General features: G+C 44.2%; 1 protein-coding gene across 1 annotated transcript in view; it reads right to left on the bottom strand.

The window, feature by feature from the left end:
• The window catches only part of OBSCN (obscurin, cytoskeletal calmodulin and titin-interacting RhoGEF), a 179,089-nt gene that overhangs the window by 112,763 nt on the left and 42,857 nt on the right, over positions 1 to 23,469 (bottom strand). Inside the window, 12 exon segments of the mRNA XM_054389952.1 lie at positions 560 to 826; positions 5,359 to 5,631; positions 8,327 to 8,593; positions 9,435 to 9,701; positions 11,038 to 11,307; positions 12,109 to 12,375; positions 14,085 to 14,351; positions 16,340 to 16,606; positions 17,523 to 17,792; positions 19,613 to 19,879; positions 21,447 to 21,551; positions 22,006 to 22,167. Of these exon segments, the coding sequence (XP_054245927.1) occupies positions 560 to 826; positions 5,359 to 5,631; positions 8,327 to 8,593; positions 9,435 to 9,701; positions 11,038 to 11,307; positions 12,109 to 12,375; positions 14,085 to 14,351; positions 16,340 to 16,606; positions 17,523 to 17,792; positions 19,613 to 19,879; positions 21,447 to 21,551; positions 22,006 to 22,167 (2,949 nt within the window).

Here is a 23,469-nt window from a genome sequence, read left to right as displayed (position 1 = left end):
TTCTTGACCTGCTATACAGCAAGTGCTCCATGACAGCTGTCACCTCTGCAAATCAGTCCTTTTCCCAATGAGCACAACATCCTTAGAACCTCCCTTGGCTGTGTGGCATCAAACTGATTCTGCTGTGTGGTGTCAAAGCGATTCTGCATGGGAGCAGAAGGAAACCTCTCCCCTAGATGTTGCCATCTCACTGTGCATTCCTAGGAGCATGGGAGAAGTTTCTTCTTTGATAAGGACCCCTTCAGAGTCCTCCAGGCATCCTCATCTTACACACTCCTTGCAGCTGCAGGGCTCTGAGACAGTATTTCTGGCCTGTGTCTCTCCTCCTTGCTGCTCCAGCACACACTCCATTTGCTACACTGGAGTCTCCTTCTCCAGAGACTTTCAAGGCACACACCAGAATGCATTCAAGGTGACCCTGCTTTGGCAGGGGGGTTGGACTCAATCTCTGGAGGTCCCTTCAAACCCCTACCATGCTACGATTGTATGATTTTTTTAAAGCAGAAGCTGCATTATGGGATGGAATCAGAAAGGTGGCAACACAGGGATCTCTGCCTACCGTTTACTTTGACCCGAGCTGTAGTCTTCAGCTCCCCAGCAGTGCAGGTGTAGTCCCCAGCATCTACTGACTTGACATCTCGAATGATGAGCTCTGCCACAGTACCATGCTGCTTGAATTCATACTTCTCACTGGCATAGAGAACAGTGTCTCCTTTCATCCATTTCACTGGGGTGCCAGGTTTGCTGAGCTCACAGGTCAGCTTGACTTGTTTTCCTTCTTTAGCTTCTTCATTCTGGAGCTCTTGCTTGAAAAGAACTGGCATTTCTGAAGAAAAAAACCAAAACAAAACCAAAACACATTTAAGGAAACACACAGACAGGAAATAATTTTGCCCTTTTTGTTCCAGACTGTTGAGATCATAGAATCATAGAATGCATTGGGTTGGAAAGGACCTTTACAGGTCATCTAGTCCAACCCCCCTGCAGTCAGCAGGCACATCCTCAACCAGACCAGGTTGCTCAAAGCCCCATCAAGCCTGATCTCAAAAGTCTCCAGGGATGGGACCTCCACCACCTTCCTGGACAACCTGATGCAGTTTTTCACCACCCTCATAGTAAAGAACTTCTTCCTGATGTCTAATCTAAATCTGCCATGCTTTAGTTTAAAACCATTGCCCCCTGTCATGTTGCTGCAAGCCTTTGTAAATAGAGACTCCCCAGGTGGCTTGTAGGTACTGGAAGGCTGCTTTAAGGTCTCCCTGGAGCCTTCTCTCCTCCAGGCTGAACAGCCCTAACTCTCCTAGTCTGTCTTTGTAGGAGAGGTGCTCCAGCCCTCTGACCATCTTCACAGCCCTTCTCTGGACCTGCTCCAGCAGGTCCATGTCCTTCTTGTGTTGAGGGCCTCAGAGCTGGACACAGGTGCAGTGGAGCAGAGTACTGTGGCAGAACCACCTCTCTGGATCATGTTCAGCTCTTCATCACCAGTACCCTCATGTTCTTCTCCACAGGGCTGCTCTCTATCACATCATCTCCCATCCTGCATTCATAATGGGAATTTTCCTGACACAGTGTAGGACTTGGCCTTGTTGAACTTCATGAGGTTCACTTAGAATCATAGAATCATAGAATCAAGAAGGCTGGAAGAGACCTCAAAGATCACCGAGTCCAACCTGTCACTCTAAACCTCATGACTATCTAAACCATGGCACCAAGTGCCACGTCCAATCCCCTCTTGAACACCTCCAGGGATGGTGACTCCACCACCTCCCTGGGCAGCCCATTCCAATGGCCAACCACTCTCTCTGTGAATAATTTTCTCCTCACCTGCAGCCTACACCTCCCCTGGCGCAGCTTGAGACTGTGTCCTCTTGTGCTGGTGCTGGTTGCCTGGGAGAAGAGACCAACCCCCTCCTGGCTACAACCTCCCTTCAGGTAGTTGTAGACAGCAATGAGGTCACCCCTTGATCCCACTTATTCAGCTCGTCCAGGTCTCTCTGGCATTATCACCACACCATTCAGCTTGGTGTCAGACTTGCTGAGGGTGCACTAGATCCCACAGCCTATGTCATTGATGAAGATATCAAACAGAGCTAGAAAGGCACAGCACAAACGGGAAGCACCAGCAAACAGATTCTGACAAGTCACATCTGGCTGCCAGCACCTGACAGCAGCAAAAACAAAGATGAGAGACCATCTGCTTATTGTCCTTTTAACCACTGTCTGCACTGTTGCAGCCATTGCTGCTCTCACTGTTGTCACCATTAACATTGGTGGCAGATGCTACCCTGCTGTTAATGACACAAGCAGCATGTGGCAGATGGGTGGCCAGAGCTGGAGCACTGGCACAGAACACATCAAGTTTTGCTCAGGTCAGCTCACATGTAACACAGAGGACACAGAAATGGCAAAGCACCTGCTGCCAGAACCCAGCACTGGTGATCTCTCACTATACATAAACCAAACCAACCCCACAACATATTTTTACCTGACGTGAATAACAGCCCTAAAACCAGCACAGAGCAAACACAGAGAGGAAAGGGCAGTGGTGTGTTAAAGAATCCCTGGGGAGATACCTGAGCAGGATCCATCACTGCCTGGGATTCAAGGCTTTAAGGTGAGCTAGTGTAGGAAAGCTGTTTATTGGGAAAGAAAACCTCAGCTGAAGTGTTCTACCCTCAGTTCATGGGGAAAAAATAAATAAATAGATCCTTCCTAGCTTCTGCTGTCTTATGAATATGCAAGTCAGCTATTGACCTGTGATGCAGTCCTGTGGATGTTGAAAAACTACAAACCTCATTCTTCTGTTCCCCTCTACCTCTGTCTAGTTTGGAACACTCAATGTCACAGGGCTACTGATATATATACATTTTTTTTTTTTGCATTCTGTTGTTCTTAACAGAGAAAAGAAATCTACAACAGTTCAATTGGTTGTAAGCAACCTTATAACCTGACTCTCTCACATCTACCAGTGATCTGAATCTGTGTGTTTCACTCAGGCATCCATCCACACCCTTCTCTGGGAGGGGAAGACTGGGGCTGTTGTGGAACATTATGAACCCTTCACCATGGGTGAGATCTAGCTCCTACTGAAGCCTACTGTGTGTAATGGAACACATGCTGGATGCATTCCTGTGCAACCTGTGCTAGATCCTATGGTCCTGCTCTGCCTGGGGGCTTGGACTCAATGATCTTCAGAGGTCCCTTCCAACCCCTAAATTTTTGTGATCCTGTGATGCCAGTACTGCAGAAAGACATAGAAAATCATCTCTCTTCATCTTTACATCATCAAGGTCTTCTCTTTCCTCTTCTGGTGGAAAAGGACCTGGGGGTGCTGGTGAACATCAGGTTGAATATAAGCCAGCATGTGCCCAGGTCACCAAGAAGGCCAGCAGCATCCTGGGCAGTGTCAGCAGGCTGGCTTTGTGCTTTGGATAAACACTGTGAGCAGCTTGCCTTCCCTCTTTCCTCTTCATGCTCTGAAGGCCAGATTGACTCTTCCAACAACCCAAATGGTTTTTTGTCTACAATGACCTCTCTAATCCAGGTGCAGCTTCCAATCTGCCCTTCCCAAGTGCTCCACACAGAGCATCCACTGGCCAGGCTACACACAGGCTGTGCCTTTAACAACCTGCTGCTCAAACTTGCCCACCTGAATGAGCCCACAGAAGCTGAGCTCCTCACCCCTGGGCTGTGGCAGTGGCTCAAGAGAGGCAGGAGTGTTTTTAACGTGGGTAGTAAAGGAGCCCAGTTCTGAGGTGGCTCAGGCTCAGTGCTTGCCTAACACACATGGTGGTTACCCAACATGCTCAGAAAAGTACACCAAAGGTTCTTGAGTCTAAGAGGAGGTCTTCTGCTTCAACTCAGACAGCAACCCTTCAGATAGTATCTCTCCTTCTAGCTGATGCACTTTGGGTGCATTACTCTCAATAAATTTGACTTCCTGAAGGAATTACCCAGACAAACATGGGTGTGTGAGCTCACTCCTTGGAGAGAGCCATCACTACAGACAGCTTTAGGAGGTCTTTCTCCAGATTACCCCTCAGGCTTGGTGGATCTCCTACAGAGAAACCCAATGTCTCCTACTGTCCCATCACTGCTCCAGAGAGCTTAGGCACTTAACATTCACAGAGCTAAAGCCAGAGAAGATGAAAGATTTGTCTGCTCCACATCCTGGTTGCTGTCCCAGATGTCTTGCTGAGAACCTCTCCTGCCCTGTGGAGCACAGACATGAGGTTCCTCCTCAGTACAGTTGCATGTTCTCAGCATTTCAGTTTATCCCTCTGACCTGGGTCTCTCTGTAACCACTGGAAGATGACAGACACCTCCAGAGAACAGAAAGTCACTTACAAAATATACCATTAGGACAGAGAATATGAACAGCTCTCTGGAGGTTCTTGTCTTCCTATACAGCTTATAGAGGTAGCCTAAGCTAGATACCAATGGCTAAACTAGTCTAAGGAGGTCTTATCTCCCCAGGCTTCCTGCTTTCTAATTCAAAAGAATCCAATCAAACAGGAGACCAAACCCTGAGTTTGGTACTACAGCATCACAAATTAGTTCTACCAAAAAGAATCAACCTTCTGCAAACAAATCACCCTGTCAGTTGCCTTCAGGAAAAGTCTTTTTGCCTTTCTGCAGCATGGCAACACTTGGGCAAATTTTCCAATGTTGAAAACCAAGAAAAGTTCTTTGCAAGAAACGTGGTGATCCTGAAAAGAATGAGGATGTGATCTAACATAGTGAAGACTTTGTGCTTTTGATCTCTGGGCAATGAGGAATGATTTATGAGGATAAATGAGGAATATTTATGTTTCCAGTAGGGAAACCCCTCTCTAGTTCTGCACTCTTGGGCTGGATGGTCACTCAATTAATTTCCTCATTAGCAAAGCAGACTAACACTCCATTTAACTTTTCCAGATAAACATTCAGCAGCAGCAATGAGTAGCAGAGACCACCTGTGATGTTGCCTTTCAAACAATAAAACCTAAATGAAACATTTATGGGTTGCACCTTTTTTTTTCTCCCCTTGAACTGATTTCTGCTCATTTGTCACCATCCTATCAGCTTGGCTCAAGGAAAACTTGTCTAAGCATCCAATCTACCATCACTGCAGTATAGCATTCCCATCTAAAGTCCAGTAAACACTCAGAGAGTTGTCCTGGATTACAGAGTTTGCATTCCCCAGCCCTTGGTTCATCATACAGTTAATGCTATACTTGAACATATACAGATATATATGTGATGGGAACAAATTTGTTCCATTTTAATTCCTTTTTTTTTTCCACCTACCCACATTCACCCATACTTGTTTTTACCCATTCTTTCTTCTCCTGTGGTTTGATTTGAGGGTTGATTTACCTTTAACCACCAAACTGGCAGATGTTTTCTTATCACCAGCTTCAAATGTAATGACCCCCGAGTCCTTCAGTGAGAGCTTTTTCAGCGTTAGCAAGTGATATCCACCAGGCTGAAACTGGATCTCATTAAGTTCATTGGTATGGAGAGGGGTTTTATCCAAAAACCACTGCACTCTGCTATAGTCTACAGGAGAGATTCTGCATTTGAACATGGCAGATTCTCCTTCTAACACAGTGACATCTTCCAGGTCTTCTGTTATTAGCACTTTCTGGCCTGAAAGGAACATAGATACATCAATTACTGGGTTCTCCCATTTCTAGCATGAAAAGCAAGATGGAAAACTCCAAGATTTCCCATGTGATCATTCCAAGAAAGAAATACATTCATCAAACAGAAGACTGAAGCACAATTATTGAACACACAAACCTTTCACATGAAGATAATATATACAAGACAGACACCAAACCAGGATGAAGACCACTCCAAAACACCAGAGCATAGGTAGCAGGACAAGCAGCAAGAACAATGCACATCCAGGGTTATAAAGCTTCTCCTAATGGAACTACCTGGAAAGGCTGACAGTGTCACTGGGCTCTAGGCATTGCTGAGCAGATGATCCCTCCCATGACAACCCCTCTGTTTCTCTAGAGCAAACATAACTTGATTTTTATGGACTGGGGCCACCCAGCTCCCGTTCTTCTTTGAGTTTAGTCCAACTTTAAACACAGTGGGAAGTGGAGAGGACTTCTGACCACAGCTTCAGTAAGCAGAAACAAAACAACAGCCCTGAAAAAATGCTTTTGTAGGTAGAGATAAGCACACTCCTAACTAGAAAGACAGACAGAAAGAAAGGCAGAAAGAAAAGCAGAAAGAAAGGCAGAAAGACAGAAAAAAGGACAGAAAAAAAGACAGACAAGACAGGAAGAAAGACAGACAGGAAAAAAGAAAGGCAGACAGACAGACAGGCAGAAAGACAGACAGAAAGACAGACAGGAAGGAAGACAGACAGAAAGAAAGACAGAAGAAAGACAGACAGAAAGACAGACAGACAGAAGACAGACAGAAAGAAAGACAGACAGACAGAAAGACAGACAGAAAGAAAGACAGACAGAAAGACAGACAGAAAGAAAGACAGACAGAAAGAAAGACAGACAGAAAGACAGACAGACAGAAAGAAAGACAGACAGAAAGACAGACAGACAGAAAGACAGACAGAAAGAAAGAAAGACAGAAAGAAAGAAAGACAGAAAGAAAGAAAGAAAGACAGAAAGAAAGAAAGACAGAAAGAAAGAAAGACAGAAAGAAAGAAAGACAGAAAGAAAGAAAGACAGAAAGAAAGACAGAAAGAAAGAAAGACAGAAAGAAAGACAGAAAGAAAGAAAGAAAGACAGACAGAAAGACAGACAGAAAGACAGACAGAAAGACAGACAGAAAGACAGACAGAAAGAAAGACAGAAAGAAAGACAGAAAGAAAGACAGAAAGAAAGACAGAAAGAAAGACAGAAAGAAAGACAGAAAGAAAGACAGAAAGAAAGACAGAAAGAAAGACAGAAAGAAAGACAGAAAGAAAGACAGAAAGAAAACAGGGCTATCACTGTATACAAAGATACATCTGATGTTGCTCCAACTTACAAAACCCAGCGCAAGAAATTTTCACTTTTATCTTGAGCTTTGTGACAGAGAAGTATTTTTTTCACTCCGAAAAGCTGCTGTTAGAAACCTCACAATGAATCCAGATAGCTCAGATCTGGAGGCCACTAAGCAGACTTTGTTTCTCAAGGCTGCTCTAGAGGTGTTAAATCTGGCTTTGTCCTTTAGTTTTTAATAACTAACTGCAATAAGCACCACTGCATCTCTATGTGACTATTCTTGAATTGGTACTGCTACTCTCTTCACTGTTTCATCAATTTCAGCTCAAGGTTTACTCCCAGTTGGGTTTCCAGTGAGGGAAGTGTGAAAACCAAGAACAACCAACCCTCACTCCTTCCCCTTCAACACTACCTTGCTCTTAGCACTGGCCACTACAGCTCATTTAACTGCTCATGGCATTAAATAAAAGCTCTTCAGCTGAAGATTGCGTTGTACCCCTCACCTCCCAGGTGCAGAAGGACCTTGAGCGTTAAAGATCCCTGGATCACTCATTCACCCAGACTCTCTTAAAAATCACTACTAGGAAAGAGGCACCAAAGGCCTGGGAGAAAAGCCTGGAGGCAGAAAAATGTTTCCCTCCTCTAATAGCAGGCACTCTGGATGATGTTCATCACACTTTCACACAGGAGCAGCAGCTTTCCTCTCCTCACACCAGCGTTTTAGGTTTTAAACCACATCCAAAGTGCTCGAGGTGTAACTTGTTCAAGCTGACAAATTGCTCTGCATGTCCAACTCCCTGTTGCTATGTACAACTCTACACAGCTACATGCAGTGTCTACAGATCATGAGTGAGAGAGCCAGAAATCAGTGGATCTGGTGCTTCTATGGAATCATAGAATCATTTTGGTTGGAAGAGACCTTTAAGATCATCAAGTCAAACTGTTAACCCAGCAATGCCAGATCACCACTAAACCATGGCCTTCAGCACCACATCTTCATGTTTAAGTCCCTCCAGGGAAGTAGATTCCACCATTGCTCTGGGCAGCCTGTTCCAGGCTTGACAACCCTTTTGGGGAGGAAATTATTCCTAATGTCCAGCCTAAACCTCCCTGGTACAAGTAGAGGCCATTTCCTCTTGTCCTATTGCTTGTTCCTTGTGAGACCAACCCCCAGGTCTCTCCAACCTCCCTTCAGAGAGCAAGCAGGCATCCCCTCAGTCTTCTTTTCTCCAGGCTAAACAACTCCAGGTCCCTTAGCTGCTCCTCAGACTGGTGCTCTAGACCCTTCATCACGGAAGGGGCTCTTCACTCTGAAATGGATCTGCCTCTGCACACAGGGGATTCTGTAGGAGAAATGAGAGGTACAATCTCACACATACCTTGCACAACAAGCTTGGCTCTGGACTGGGCATCACCAATGTCACAGGTGTAAGTGTCACTGTCACTTTTCTCCAGGTTATTTATGGTCAGCTGGAGCACTTGTCCTTTCTGTGTGATCTCATATTTCCTGCTAGCCCTGAGTTCAGCAATGCCTTTCCTCCAGACCACAGAGGATGCAGCTCTCTCGCTCTGGCACATAAAAACTGCAGTTCCACTTTCATCAGCTTTCAGATCTGAAAGTTCCTTGACAAAATAATTGGGTTTTTCTGGAAGACAAAAATAAACAAATAAGTAAATAAATAAGTAAATAAATAAATGAATAAAGAAATATATGGAAATATAAATAAATAAATAAATCTGATAACTGAACAAGTGCTGAGCACAGAGTGCTCTTCAATCTCCTCTGTCTCCTTTGTAGAATTACAGAATATAGAATCATTTAGGTTGAAAAAGGTCCTTAAGATCATCTGATCCATCTTTTTACCTAACCCTGCCAAGTCCACCACTAACCTCTGTGCCTTAGCACCACCTCTACATGGTTTTGAAATCCCTCCAGGGAGGGTGAATCCACCACTTCCATGCACAGTCTGTTCCAAGGCTTGATAATCTTTTGAGTGAAGAAAATTTTCCCCATATCCAACCTAAATCATCCCTATTACAACTTGAGGCTGTTTTCTCTCATCACATCAGGTGAAGAATGAATCTGAGAGGATCACCAAGTTCAGCTGCTGTCACAAAACAGGTGAGGTAGAGCATTTCCAGAGAAGTTTGTCATTGTACAGGTGTGGGTGAGGTCTCATCTTGTAGACCACATGCAGTTTTGGTCACCCATGTTCAAAACAGACTAATTCAAATTGCCAGGTTGGATGGGCTCATGATGCAGCACAAGAGATACACTTCAGGACCTTGTAGGTACTAAAATTCCTCAGAGGTTTGGTTGGTTTGATTTGTTTGGGTTTTCTTTTTTAACATTTTAATCTATGACACTTTGTGAAAACCAAAACCTGATCCTATCGAGGGAGCTGGAGGAGAAGAACGTCTCCCACAGGTTACGGAGGTTTATCCCAACTTCTGTACACCCCGTCCCCTATGCATGCTTCAACTGACCTTGCACTGTGATCCTGGCTTTTGTTTTAGAGAACTCTGTCTCACAGGTGTATTCCCCACTGTCCTTGACTGTGGAATCATGGATGATCAGAGTGGCTCTTGTGCCCTCTTGCTGCAAGTCATACTTCTGGCTTTTTCGGATCGCTTTGCCGTCCTTGTACCACCTGATGGTTGCATCAGGCTTTGACAATTCACAGCTCAGGCTGATGTCCTGTCCTGCTGCTGATGTTTTATCCTCCAGCTGCTTTATAACCTCAGTAGGTTTTTCTGAAGAGTGAAACAAAAATAAGCAAATAAACAAACCACCAAAACAAACAAACCAACCACAAAGAAACAAAACCACCAAGACAAAGAAACCAACCACAAGCAAAACCACCAAGACAAACAAACCAACCACAAAGAAACAAAACCACCAAGACAAAGAAACCAACCACAAGCAAAACCACCAAGACAAACAAACCAACCACAAAGAAACAAAACCACCAAGAAAAAGAAACCAACCACAAACAAAATCACCAAGACAAACCAACCACAAAGAAACAAAACCACCAAGAAAAAGAAACCAACCACAAACAAAACCACCAAGACAAACCAACCACAAACAAACAAAACCACCAAGACAAACAAACCAACCACAAACAAACAAAACCACCAAGACAAACAAGCAAACCACAAACAAAACCATCAAGACAAAGAAACCAACCACAAACAAAACCACCAAGACAAACAAACCAACCACAAAGAAACAAAACCACCAAGACGAATCCAACCACAAACAAAACCACCAAGACAAACAAGAAAACCACAAAGAAACAAACAAACAAACAAACAAAGGAAACTTGGAATAAAAATCATGATCAATATATTGCTGAGGTTTTCACAACTCAAATATCCAGCAAGTTTTCACATTCCCCAGTGAATGACTCACATCATGTTAGGGAAAGGGGGAGAAAATCAGATCTTCAGTGTATATTAATTGCAAGTTAAGGAGTTTCAGTGGATATTAAGGATTATGATAAGCTAGATATAAGGAAGAAATTAGACTAGATAGAAGAGAGAAATGGTTTACACTGGGGGTGGTTAGACCCTGGCCCAGGTCACCTAGTGAGGTGGTAGATGTCCCATTCTTGGAACCATTCCAGGTCAGGTTGGACAAGGCTCTGAGCAACCTGATCTAGTTGCAGATGTTCCTGCTGACTGCAGGGGGGTTGGACTGGATGACCTTTGAAGGTCCCTTCCATCCCAAACCATTCTGTGGTACTACAATTGCTTACAGGACCCGAGGACTTGTCCTGATGGCATCCATTTCAAGGGATGTCATCTTGTCTGCTGACTGCACAGAAAGCCTGGGGTGATTATCTCATATGCACACAGTGAGTAGCAACTGTCTGTATAATGACACAGCCCAGTGTGTTCTCAAATCCCTATAAAAATTTCAGCCTTTCTCTTGTTTTCAAGGAAAAATCTCAGTGCCTTGAGGCTGACAGCAGAGGCTGCTATTCATTTTGATCATGACAAAAGTTTGGCTTCATGATTTACTGACATAGCCTTATGGAAAGACACTCCAGAAATGCAAACTCCAGAGACTTTCTGATCTCCTTACCTTTCACAACCAGAGAAGCCTTGGAGGTTAGACCACGGGCAGTGAAAATGACTTCCCCAGCATCACCACACACCACATTTCTGATGTGAAGTGTATATTTCCGACCCATGTTGGAGGCTTTAAATCGCCCTCCACTTTCCACTTTGCTCCCATTCAGTGTCCAGTTGAAGTCATCAATGCTTTCATGGGACAAAATACACTCAAAAGTGCAATCTTCTCCCTCCTGGATTTCTGTGTTCTTCAAGCGTTTGGTGATGCCAATGTTCAGCTCTGGAGGACAAAAAGTGGATTAGCACAATGACACAAGTAGTGGCATTGACATTTTTAGCTCATCAGACTGAACTGGGAAGACAACACTGCATTCCTTACAGATGTGTTTGGCATGGGAAGGATTTCTCAAACATTGTCCACTCAGAGTCACCACAAAGCAATGGAGAAGGGCATTGGTGTGGAAGGACTACATGAAGAACAGTTCACTCGATGGAGAAAAGTCAAGATTCAGTGAGCTAGAGCGGAGAAAAGTTGTCAGATAGGAAGCCTCTGGGACATCGTCTGAGGTATTTCTCCATGTTGATATGAGAAAAGGGATGTTTGTTCACTTGTGACCATCCTGCCCCCACCCAGTATTCATAGAATCATCATAGAATGGCTTGAGTTGGAAAGGACTTCAAACATCATCTAGTTCCAACTCCCCTGCAGTGAGCAGGAGCACCTCTTACTAGACCAGGTTGCCCAAAGTCTCACCCAGACTGGTCTTAAACACTTCCAGGGATGAGGCATCCACAGCTTTGCTGGGCAACCTGTTCCAGTGTCTGACCACCAGTAAAGAACTTCTTGCTAATGTCTAATGGAACTGCTTCCTGATGCTCAAATCAGACAAATTCAAATTTTGTCTCATCAATGTGAGTTTGAAACCATCAACAATTCTCCAGATATGCTTTGAGAGTGACTGGGATTTGTTCAGACACCACCTTGTAACGTGAGGCTTCTGGAGGAACAGCTGTGAGCCCAGTGGCCAGGCCCACTGATGGTTACAGCACTCTTTGAACGTCCATCATCTGCAATACTTACCCTGGACGCTGACCTTGGACTTGGCAACATCAGTGCCAATATCACAGGTGTATAAACCTGCATCTGTCTTTTCTAGGTCATGGATAAGGAGGCACAGGGTCTTCCCAGTCTGTATCTGCTCATACTTGGTACCAGGAGTGATCTTCTCACCATCTTTTTTCCAGACAGGTTTGACCTTTTCTTTGGAGACTTCACACTCCAGTTTAATCACACCACGCTCCTCACCAAAGACATCATCCAAGGCCTTCATGAAGACAGCAGGCTTCTCTGGAGGGTAACAGGCAAAACAGAGAACAACCAGGATATTTAAATTAAGACATTTGTAGTTGCTGCCAAATATTTAAAGAGAGCTTAAGTAAACTCTTGCAACGTTGCTGGTACCAATGCAGAACCTAAGGCAGTCCCACACCTCATGACTGGAATGAGTGTTAGGGAAACCAGAACCTGTTCATGGGAGGGTGCAAGGAAGGAGAGAAGCACTGCCATGGATAAGTAATGATGCTCAGCACTACAATAGTGGTCTCTTCATGACTGTGCACCTCTGAGTTTGCAAGGACATCTTTTTCTCTGTGTTGAGGCAAAGGAGAGCCCATCGCTGGGAACAGGGCTTGGAGCAGGCATGTAATGCTCTAGTGAAGGCCAGAGGGACAGCTTCACTCCTCTATGGAGCAGCTACTCAAATAGATAGACTGGATTTAAGAAAGCCCTTGTCTGCATCTGGAGGAGCAGAAATGTTCTTTGGGAATCTCCATCTCTGGAGCCATTCAAAACCTGCCTGGGCACCATCCTGTGCAGCCTGCTCTAGGTGAACCTGCTCTGGCAGGGGAGCTGGAGTAGATGATCTCCAGAGGTTCCTTTGCAACCCCTATCATTCTGTGATTCTGTGAATGTTCTTTTTCATTTCAGCAGTCTACAAGTGGAAAGGGCTCAGGTGGTTAAAAGAAAAATTGTGTGAAGAGAAGCAATTGGGCTGTAGGTCTTGTAAAGCCAGAGAGCACTGTCTTTTCAAAAGCAGGATTCATGCAGTAACATAAACACCCTCCTCACTCTCCTGAATGATTTTGCTCTTCCCTTTTTGTTTTATTGATTCCCTTTATCTGATTTAAAACATATTTGACACTGAAGATACTTATACAGGGGACATTTTGGATTAGATACAAAAGTCAGAAAGAAGAAGAAACCCTTCAGAGTGAGAGAGTTAAATTATTCACATACTCTGGGAAGAACAAATCAGTCATGAACAGGAGGCAAAATGGGAAGGAAATCAGAGAGATGCTTCTCTAAGAGGGTTTGGAGGACATCAGAGTCTGACTTTCAAAGAGAATGACTCAGAACATTTCCCAGTCCTGTTTCCAGATACATTAGGGAGTTCGTTTTGGATCAGAATCACTGTGGTTTATTTGACCATGCACCTATGGGTGTGCTCCTAAACAAAAAGTGATTGTGAAATTCTGCTGAGAGTTTTACCTCTTGTTTCTACAACAATTCACACAACTGACTGTGCCTTAGGTGATGCACAAGGATGTGTCAAACTACAGCAACTCAGGTGCATGACCAAACTTTATGGCATATTAAGGGCAGCAGCAAACTGCCTTCTCTGTGCAGAATCAGTCCAGCTCCAGACCTGGTGTACTGAAGATGTGCCCTACCACTGGAGGTACACTGAAGCTCAGCTTCTTGCAGACAGAAGTCTTTAGAAACCACAGTTTATAAACTATTGAAGAGACCTACAAAAACAAAAGGAACTTGACTATCCTGCTGACAAGTAAACAACTATGGAAAGTTTTGGCAGGAGACCCAAACAGCCTTCCTTAGAAAAATCATCTGCTACAGTAGAAACTGGCCAATATCTTGCACACTGAATACTTGGCCCCAGAAAGGTGAAGCTTACTACCAGGATTGCTGCATGGATATGATAACTAAGAGCTCCTTTGCACCTCTGGTTTACACTCAGGAGGAGTATGATCCTGACCTACCTATCACCTTCAGGCGCACGCTCTCCGACACCTTGTCTGACTTCATTGTCACTGTGCCAGCATCTTCAGGCTTGACCTGCTTCATTGTCAGCATGTAGCAGTTGCCAACATTCCTGATGTCATTGAAATTGTTGGTATAAAGGAGGGTGCCATTGAGGAACCACTCCACATCCTCATCATCGTGAGACAGCTCGCAGGAGAAGACAGCAGAACTCTCCTCTTCAATTTCCACATCCTGCAGGTGTTTGAGTACTTCTACGTTGCGGGCTGGAGGAGACCAAGAGGCACCATCACCATTCTTACCACCAGCAGATTTCAGAGCTTTTAGTGTTTATTAGGTGATTTAGTCTGGTCTCCTATGCACCACGGGTCAGTACATTTAATTTATTTGGTTCTGCCTTTGGTTCAACAACAATAAAATCATCCATTCACAAGTCGTATATTGTCTAGAGCCCTCAATGCTCTTTTCACACATGAATGCCATAGAATCAGTCAGGGTTGGAAGGGACCACAAGGATCATCCAGTCCCAACCCCCCTGCCGTGGGCAGGGACACCTCACACTACATCAGGCTGGCCAGAGCCTCATCCAGCCTGGCTGCAAGCACCTCCAGGGATGGGGCCTCAACCACCTCCCTGGACAACCCATTCCAGGCTCTCACCACTCTGATGAAGAACTTCTTCCTCATGTCCAGTCTGAATCTCCCCACTTCCAGCTTTACTCCATTCCCCCCAGTCCTATCACTCCCTGATATCCTAAAAAGTCCCTCCCCAGCTTTCTTGTAGCCCCCTTCAGATACTGGAAAGCCACAAGAAGGTCACCGTGGAGCCTTCTCTTCTCTAGACTGCACAGCCCCAACTCTTTCAGTCTCTCTTCATAGGAAAGGTGCTCCAGCCCTCTGCCCATCCTTGTGGCGCTACTCTGGACACCTTCCAGCATGTCCATATCCTTCTTGTTTTGCCCTCCCCCCCCCCCTTTTTTTTTTAATCAAAAATAAGTAATTCTAAGATATTGATGATATTACAGTGCTGCCTGAATATCCCACAGAGCTCCAATCCCTGTGTGCTCATCACACTTCATCAGTGTGATTTTCCCTGATGCACTGCTAGGGAAGCACAGATGATGAGATGAAGACAATGGGTTTGGCCACCAGGTGATTAAGCAGCTTGGTCAGGTTTAGGAAGCAGAAAGAAATGAATTCTTTACTTTCCTTGCCCTTAGTCAGAGGTTTTTCTTTGCAGCTTCTCCACTCATGAAAAGCTGTTTCTCAAGGACTAGCTAAGTTGGGGGTGGGGCTGGGAGTATTAAATCATTTTGTCTTTTGGATAAACATCTGCAAGGCCAAACGGTTACAAAAAACAGCTCCCTGGACTTCTGGCAATGATTCCATGGCTCATATCCAAGTCTTGCTGAAAGTGACACTTAGAGCAGCATTTCCTACAGTTTCAGCAGAGGTGAGTGAAGAACTGGCTAAAAAATAGTGCCATACCCAGGTGAGGTAGAACACCATTGAAAATAACAAATATATAGCAGGTATAAAAGCTGACACAGTGGTCAGGAAATGGAAACCAGAACCAAGATCACCAGAACCCTGTAGCAGTTTACCTAAAGGACATTTTTAGCTAGAAGGACCAGAATGCCAGCTCCTCTGAGTGCAATAGACAGTAATGTGCCTTGAGAAAGACACATGAAATTCTGCCTTACCCAGATGGTGGCTTTCCACATGCATCACCTACTTCGTGGCAAAGTGATGGATTTCAGTATCATGGAAGAGCAGCAGAGTGCCTAATGAGCAACCTGATTGAGCTGAACATGTCCCTGCTCACTGCAGGGGAGGTGAGGTAGGTGACCTTTAAAGGCTCCTTCAAACCTCATAGTATTTTATATATATATATAATTCTATGACTCATCATGCAGTCAGTTCATTCAAGATACTGCATTGATATAAAAGCAGTAAATCTACTTCTACTCAAGAAGCAAAACCGAGAATGAAACACTGAACCATAAAGATATATAATATTTTGGGTTGGAAGAGATCTTTAATGGTCACCTAGTACAGATCTCCTGCAGTCAGCATGGACATCTTCAACTAGAGCAAGTTGCCCAGAGCCCCATCCCACCTGACCTTCATTTTTAACAGGGGTGGGACTTTTACCCCAGGGAAACGTGGGCCAATCTTTCACCAGCCTCAGTCTAATAATTTTCTTCCTTACAGGCATGCAACAGGCAAACCTCCCTGCTGCAAACCCTTTGTACCTTCAACAGTCAGTGTGGCTTCAGTCTCTGCGTTTCCAGCCCTGCACTTATACACACCAGCATCTTCAGGCTTCACCTTCAAAATCTTGAGCTCTGCTGAATGCTGCTCCCGCTTGATTTTGTACTTCTCAGAGGGCTCAATGGGGGTGTGGTCCTTGAACCACCTCACAACCTTTGGAGAAGGCCTGAAGTCACAGGACAAGATGACCGAATGGCGCTCCAGAGCTGTCTTGTCCTCCAGCTTCCTGGTGATCTGTATGTGGCAATCTGCACAGCAGGGTTGGGAAAGCATAAAGGATGAATGGGAAGAAGAGAAAAGTTTCAGATCTGTATTTCATGCCAATTTGTTTCATGTATGTCATTCCCAGCAGCTTTGTGAATTGCTCAGATGATGCTGTGGGTTTCTGTTACAGGACTGATTGGCTCTGAAGCTAACCCAACACAATGATCTCTAGGGAATGCTGGTTCCTATGAGATAAAATTTTATATTAGCTACCAGATGCATGGGTCAATACTTACTGAACTGCTTGCTAATTGAAGCTGGTATTCAAGTATGAGCAAACCAAAGTCAAAACAAGGACTTCAGAATGGGATTGGAGATATTCACTATGGTGACAGCAGAAGATATAAAGCCTCAAAGCTTTGTCCCAGATCAAGTCAATGACAAAGCAGATTAATTAAATGAGCTATCAAACTTGTCTAGTTCAGAAATGGGACAAAATAACCTCTCCTGGCAAATTTCTTTTGTACTCCGTGGTAAAGTCAAGCAGAAAAAAAAATAAACCAAAAAGTAGACTTAGCTCAGTTTGAATACCAGGCACTCCAAACTCCTTTAGTCAAATCCTTTCCTAAGACATGGTTGTCTCATTTATAAAATCATAGGATCATTAAGGTTGGAAAAGACCTCAGAGATTGGCAGGTACAACCACAAACCCCACACCACCATGCCCACTAAACTATGTCCTGAAGTGCCATGTCTACACATCTTTTCAATGCCTCCCTGGGCAGCCTGTCCCAATGTTACAACTAACAACTTGCAGTTGGGAATTGACCAGATCTTCCAGGTACTTGACCAGATCTTCCAGGTACACCTACATTTCAAGATCCCAGCCAATGGAACCTGCATATTAGACAGTGTTCTCTGAAAAAATTGCTTCCCAGGAACCGTGAGAGGGAGGATTACCTCTGACGAGTAGGTTTGCTGTGGATTTCGATTTGCCAATGGAGAACTGAACGGTGCCTGTCATGCTGGCACTGGTTTTTACTATGGTCATCCTGTGGATGGTGCCTTCTTGATGCATGATAATGTTTCTGCCAGCCTGCAAGGCTTCTCCACGTAGAAACCATTTGGGAGGTTTCACAGACGGAATGGATATCTCACATTCAAACGTGGCCTCTTCAGGCTCAGTCACATCCTCGTCACACAACTCCTTTATGATACTGATGGATTGCTCTGCATGAAGGATGGAACAGGAAAGCAGGGATTTAAGAATCACTCGTTAGCATTCTGCACGCTTCTGCAATCTTTACTGAACTTCCTGACTCGAAAAGCCTTAAAACATGAATGTTTTTGCATAAAAATACACAAATATTGCTGGTTATGGGTCAGACAGTGAGAATGTAACACTGCCTCAAGAGGATTCAGATCTTCTGAGTCCAAGACCTATTTATAAAGTCACCTTCCCACTCTGATATAAAACACTTGGCATTATACAAAATGGAAAAGAAGGTTCACTGAAATGCAGGTATTGATAGCAGAAAATATTTTAGGTAGCTACAGCTACTTTGAACAACAAGCTTTCCCCAGTGCATCTGATAAAATACTCTGGAACAGGACTTTCCTTAGAAGAAAGTACCATAGAGTCATCTTCTAGGATGTTGCTGTCTTTATAGTCCTAAAAGGAAGCAATATCAATGACCTTCAGAAGAAATCAGCACTGAATTAAAATCCTAGAATGGTTTGGGTTGGAAGGGACCTTAAGATCATATAGTTCCAATCCCTTTGCCATGGGCAAGGACACCTTCCTCTAGACCAGGTTGCTCAAAGCCTCATCCAACCTGGCCTTGAACACCTCCAGGGAGGGGACATCCACAACCTCCTTGGGCAACCTGTTCCAATATCTCACCACCCTCCCTGTAAAGAATTTCTTCCTACTCTCCAGTCTAAATCTATCCTTTTCTAAATCCAATCTATTCCCTCTCATTCTATCACTACAAGCCCTTATAAAAAGTCCCTCTCCAGCTTTCTTGCAGCCCCTTTCAGGTACTGGAAAGCTCCTATAAAATCTCTCTGGAGCCTTCTCTTCTTCAGGCTGAAGAGTCTCAACTCTTATGGCCTGTCCCTATATCTATCTATCTATCTAGATACAGATAGAAAGACAGACAGACAGACAGACAGAAAGAAAGACAGACAGAAAGACAGAAAGACAGACAGACAGACAGACAGACAGACAGACAGAAAGACAGACAGACAGAAAGACAGACAGACAGACAGACAGACAGACAGACAGACAGACAGAAAGAAAGAAAGAAAGAAAGAAAGAAAGAAAGAAAGAAAGAAAGAAAGAAAGAAAGAAAGAAAATATGTAGATAGATAATATATATATAATAGTTTTTAAGTGCTATTCTGTTTTCAAAGTAAACTACTAGGGCTTTTTAAACCAGCCAGTCCTCCTTCCAAATCATCCTAAAGAGGGGGCGGGGGGAAAGAAAATGCTTTCCTGCCTGTGATGGTTTTAAGACTGTCTAATTTTTCTTCACCAAGTTCGAGCAGAAAAGTGAAAGAATGTAAATAAATTACTACTGGGTGTAAGAAAGCAAAATAATGATTATTCTAAACACTCCCATTGGAGAGATAGGAATGTTTAAGAATCACTACTCAAAACAAGGTTGGGCAGTCTCATAGTTTTCTCTCAGTCTGCCTGCTTCTTTTCTGGCTGAAGATAACACATACTGACCTTGACAAGCTAAGTCTAACGAACCTCTCTCTGCTTCTTGGCTTTCTTCCCTTTTGCCTGCTCTGGGGGGGTGGAAAGGAGGAAAAAAGAAGCACAGCCCCTCTCTTTTGTGGGTCCAAGGGGCTTGGTTGTGTTTTTCTGTTGACTGTACCTATTTGTAAATGTTGTGAATAGTGTCTATTTGTACCTACTCATTGCGTTTCATCACAGATTGTAGGCAATGCCTGTAAACACAGCTTCGTTTGCTTCCAGACTGAGCTAGCCTGGTTATTGCTGGTGTGGGAGGGGGATTTCAGCTCTCACACTGTAACACTACCTTCAACAAAGAAACTGGCACTGCTCTTGTCATCCAAGGCATCACATGTGTAGGTGTCCTCATCTTCATAGCCCGCGTCGTTGATGATGAGTTTCCGATAGACTCCGTCGCTTACCATTTCGTATTTGTCACTGGGGTGAATTTCCACATCCTTTTTGTACCACCTGACCTGGGCATTGGCACGAGACACCTGGCACTCCAGGAACCCCCGGTGCTTTTCAAGGGCGATCTTATCCCGCAGCGGCTTCACGATTTTCACAGGCAGCTCTAACAGGAGGGGAAAAAAAGGAGGAAAAAAAATAAGAGGAAAAAAAGAAAAGGCAAAACAAACATACACACAGCAGAGTAATCAGTTGCATGTCCATGAAAGGTGATGTCACAGTTATAGGCTGATGCCTAAGAAATTTCCAGAGGCATTGAGTAGAAAGTAAACAACTGATCATTGGATACAAAAGGGAAAATCATAGAATGGTCCAGGCCAGAAGGACCTCCAAAGCTCATCCAGCCTGGCCTCCCCACAGTCAGCAGGGATATCCCCAACGAGATCAGGCTGCCCAGGGCCTCATTCAGCCTCACCTTGAATATCTCCAGGGAAGAAGCCCCAACCACCTCCCTGGGTGACCTGTTCCAGTGTTCCACCATGTGATGATTTGAAACTGTCTTTTTAATTTTTCTTTGCAAAGTTCAAGCAGAGAAAGCAAAAGAGTGTAAATAAGTCACTATTGGATGTAAGAAAGCAAAATACTGATTGTTCTAAACACTTCCATTGGATAGAGAGAAATGTTTAAGAACCACTACTCAAAACAAAGTAGGGGCAGAGTGGGGAGTTTGCTTCCTTTTCATTGGCTTGCCAACAGGGATAAAAGTTACTTGCATAAACAATTCTCTCTCTTCTTTGCTGCTTCTCTCTTTGTATTGCTCCCTTATCTCTTTTCCTAACCTTCACTGGCTGTGTCTGTGAGGTACTGGGAAGGGAAGGAGAGAGAGGGGAAAGAGGGGGTTCCACGAGCAGCCTCCCTCGCTTTGTCCAGAGGGGTCTTTGTGTTGTTTATAAATTGTTAATGTGTACATATTTTGTACATATTCATTGCATTTCATATTTCTAGATTTTAGTTTGTTTGTAAATAGAGCTTCACTTGCTTCCAAAACCTTCTGAGCTAGTCTGGTGATTTATTTTGGGGTTAATTCTCCATATTTATGTTGAGGGATAATTCCTAAACTCACCACAGGTGCCAATTAAAAACTCATTAGCAATTTTTCCTCACTGTATTGGGCATTCAGCTAACACACAGCAAGTGAAGAGGTAATGGTGGGGAAATGGTTTATCCCCATTTTAGCATTTGGATGGTTGAACTGCTGAGATAAGTAATTTACTCAATGATGCTATGGCAAAGCCAGCCTGATCTCACATGTCCTGATCTCACATGTCCTCACCAATGTGTTAATGCCTTCCTTCTCTGTCTCCACCACACTATTTAAGTTAAACACACACACACAAAGGAGAAAAAAAGTCTGCAATGTTTTTAAACCTACTCCCAAAAGAGAAAATATAGGAGAAAGTTATGCTACAGCTTTTGGTTCCTCCAAGTTCAAATGTGACTTTCAATGTCTTGTGGTTCAAAATCAGCCTCCTGAGAAAATAAACTGTGCTGTTTAGCAAAAGTAAACTCCAGCAGTGAGGCTGATATTTTCTATCCAGCAGGGTAGGCAGGAGTTCTTCTTGCCCTGAGAGCTCTGGGTGTTGTTGAACTTTCTTCATGCTAAAAGCAAGGGAAGTTGGTTGATTTGTAACGTGAGAGAGCTTAAGCAGCACAGGCACGAAAACCAGAATTACCTTTCACAGTAAGCTGGGCACGAGACTCTGCCTTTTCTGCTACAAATTTGATCTCTGCAGCATCTTGGACTTGGACACGTGTGTAAGTCAGTGAATAGGTCTTGCCTGCGAACAGAGACACAACCAGACTTAGGCTGTCCTGAGCAAACAGCTTCCCTCCCCAGGGCATGCTGCCAGCTTGAGCATCACTCATCTGGTTTCAGTGCCTCACCACCTGCTTTCACAGCAGCAAGGCCAACCATTCCCATGTGTCTATATCCCACTATCAAAGGGTAATTTAACCTCAGCTCCTCTGGAAGTACTTGAAAGAGAAGGATCCCACCCATTATCAGAAGATACAAATTCCTACCCACTGCTGGCAGCATGGGATGGGGGCACATCAATGAATTTGCCTTAAGTTCTCACCATATCACTATCCCAGCGTAGCTGCACCTCCAAAACAATAGGGTAACTCTGCTGAACCTTCCTAACTTGATTTGGTCAGACCTTTCTTCTCAGCCTCCAGCACTTACTCCAACCCACCCCCACTCAAGAAGAAGATCCCCCTTTTTCCTCCTACCATCTTGACGCATTCTAATGTTGTCAGCAGCCTTCAGCTTGTTGTCATTTTTGTACCACTGGGTCTGGACCTCATCATGTGAAATTTCACAGACAAAAGATGCACTCTCATATTCATTCACTTCCACATCTTCCAGTGGTTTGACAATCTTGATGTCTCGGGCTGTGAAATGAGACAGACAAATATTTACCCGAGCTTCATCATGCCTGGGTCTGGTGTGATTTCCTTCTGCAGGCTTGCATAGTAAAAAACATGGATTGTGTGTCATTCCAGACCAACATCCCCTTCTGGGGAGTTTCCTTCTTCAACATAGTAAATACATTCCCTGCTTGACCCTACAGGTAGAGTTCCCAGCTACAGCAGAGGATTTTATGGATGCTAGAACTTTACATAGGTTTCAAAAGAAGTTAAAACATACTAAGGAATGAAAATCTGCCAAGGAAAACTAAACACAAGCCTCCAGTCTCTTGTATCATAACAACTGAGCGACCTGATCCAGTTGAAGATGTCTCTGTGCACTGCAAGGGGGTTGGACTAGATGATCTTTAAAGGTCTCTTGCAACCCCAAGGATGCTATTACACAGCAAAGCTGGAGAAGAGCTGTTTATAAGGGAGTGCAGTGATAGGACAAGGGGCAATGATTTCAAAATAGGGCAGGGTTGATTTAGATTGGATATTAGGAAGAAGTTCTTTACTGAGTGTGGTGAGACATTGGAACAGGAGAAGCTGTGGCTGCCTCATCCCTGGAATTGTTTAAGACCAGGCTGGATATGGCTTTGAGCAACCTGGTCTAGTGGGAGGTGTCCCTGCTCATGACAGAGGGGTTGGAACTGGATGATGTTTAAGGTCCCTTCCAACCCAAACCATTCTATGATTCTCTGAAACCTGTCACATTCACATAGTTCTCTGCAAGCTCTCCTCTTACACCCTTGGTTGTGTGTCTGGACCCTATCAGCCACAGGGACCCCTGCCACATGTTTTGCCAAGGATGTATCTTTGCTTCAGAGTCTCCTGCACTCAGTGTACTCCTCTTTAATTCTGCACCTTTGCACTGATTCATCACAACCAATTCATAACTTTGTGCTGCTGCAGCCCTCTCCTTTCGGAAGGAATTTCGCCTTGAATCATCCTCAGGACCAGGGCTCAGATGCAAACCAGCCTGCATTCAAAAAGCATCTCAACCCCAGGACAAAGTCAGGGAGAAAAGAGGAGTTCAACAGAGTAGTGGAACAGAACAAGTGTTCATGAAGTTATTGCTAAACCTAAGTGGCCACATGAGGACAGCATCTAGTAAGAAATAGGACAGTGTCAGTTTGTCTTTTCAGATCACAGAATCATAGAATAGTCTCAGTTGGAAAGAACCTTAAAATCATCTACTTCCAACCCCTCTGCCATGAGCAGAGACATTTTCCACCAGATGAGGTTGCTCAAGGCTCCATCTAACCTGACCTTGAACACTTCAAG

Source organism: Indicator indicator, chromosome 20 (genome assembly GCF_027791375.1).
Source record: "Indicator indicator isolate 239-I01 chromosome 20, UM_Iind_1.1, whole genome shotgun sequence".
Lineage (NCBI taxonomy): Eukaryota > Metazoa > Chordata > Aves > Piciformes > Indicatoridae > Indicator > Indicator indicator.
Note: the sequence above shows the minus strand (reverse complement) of the source record. Positions and strands in the feature narration are given on the sequence as shown.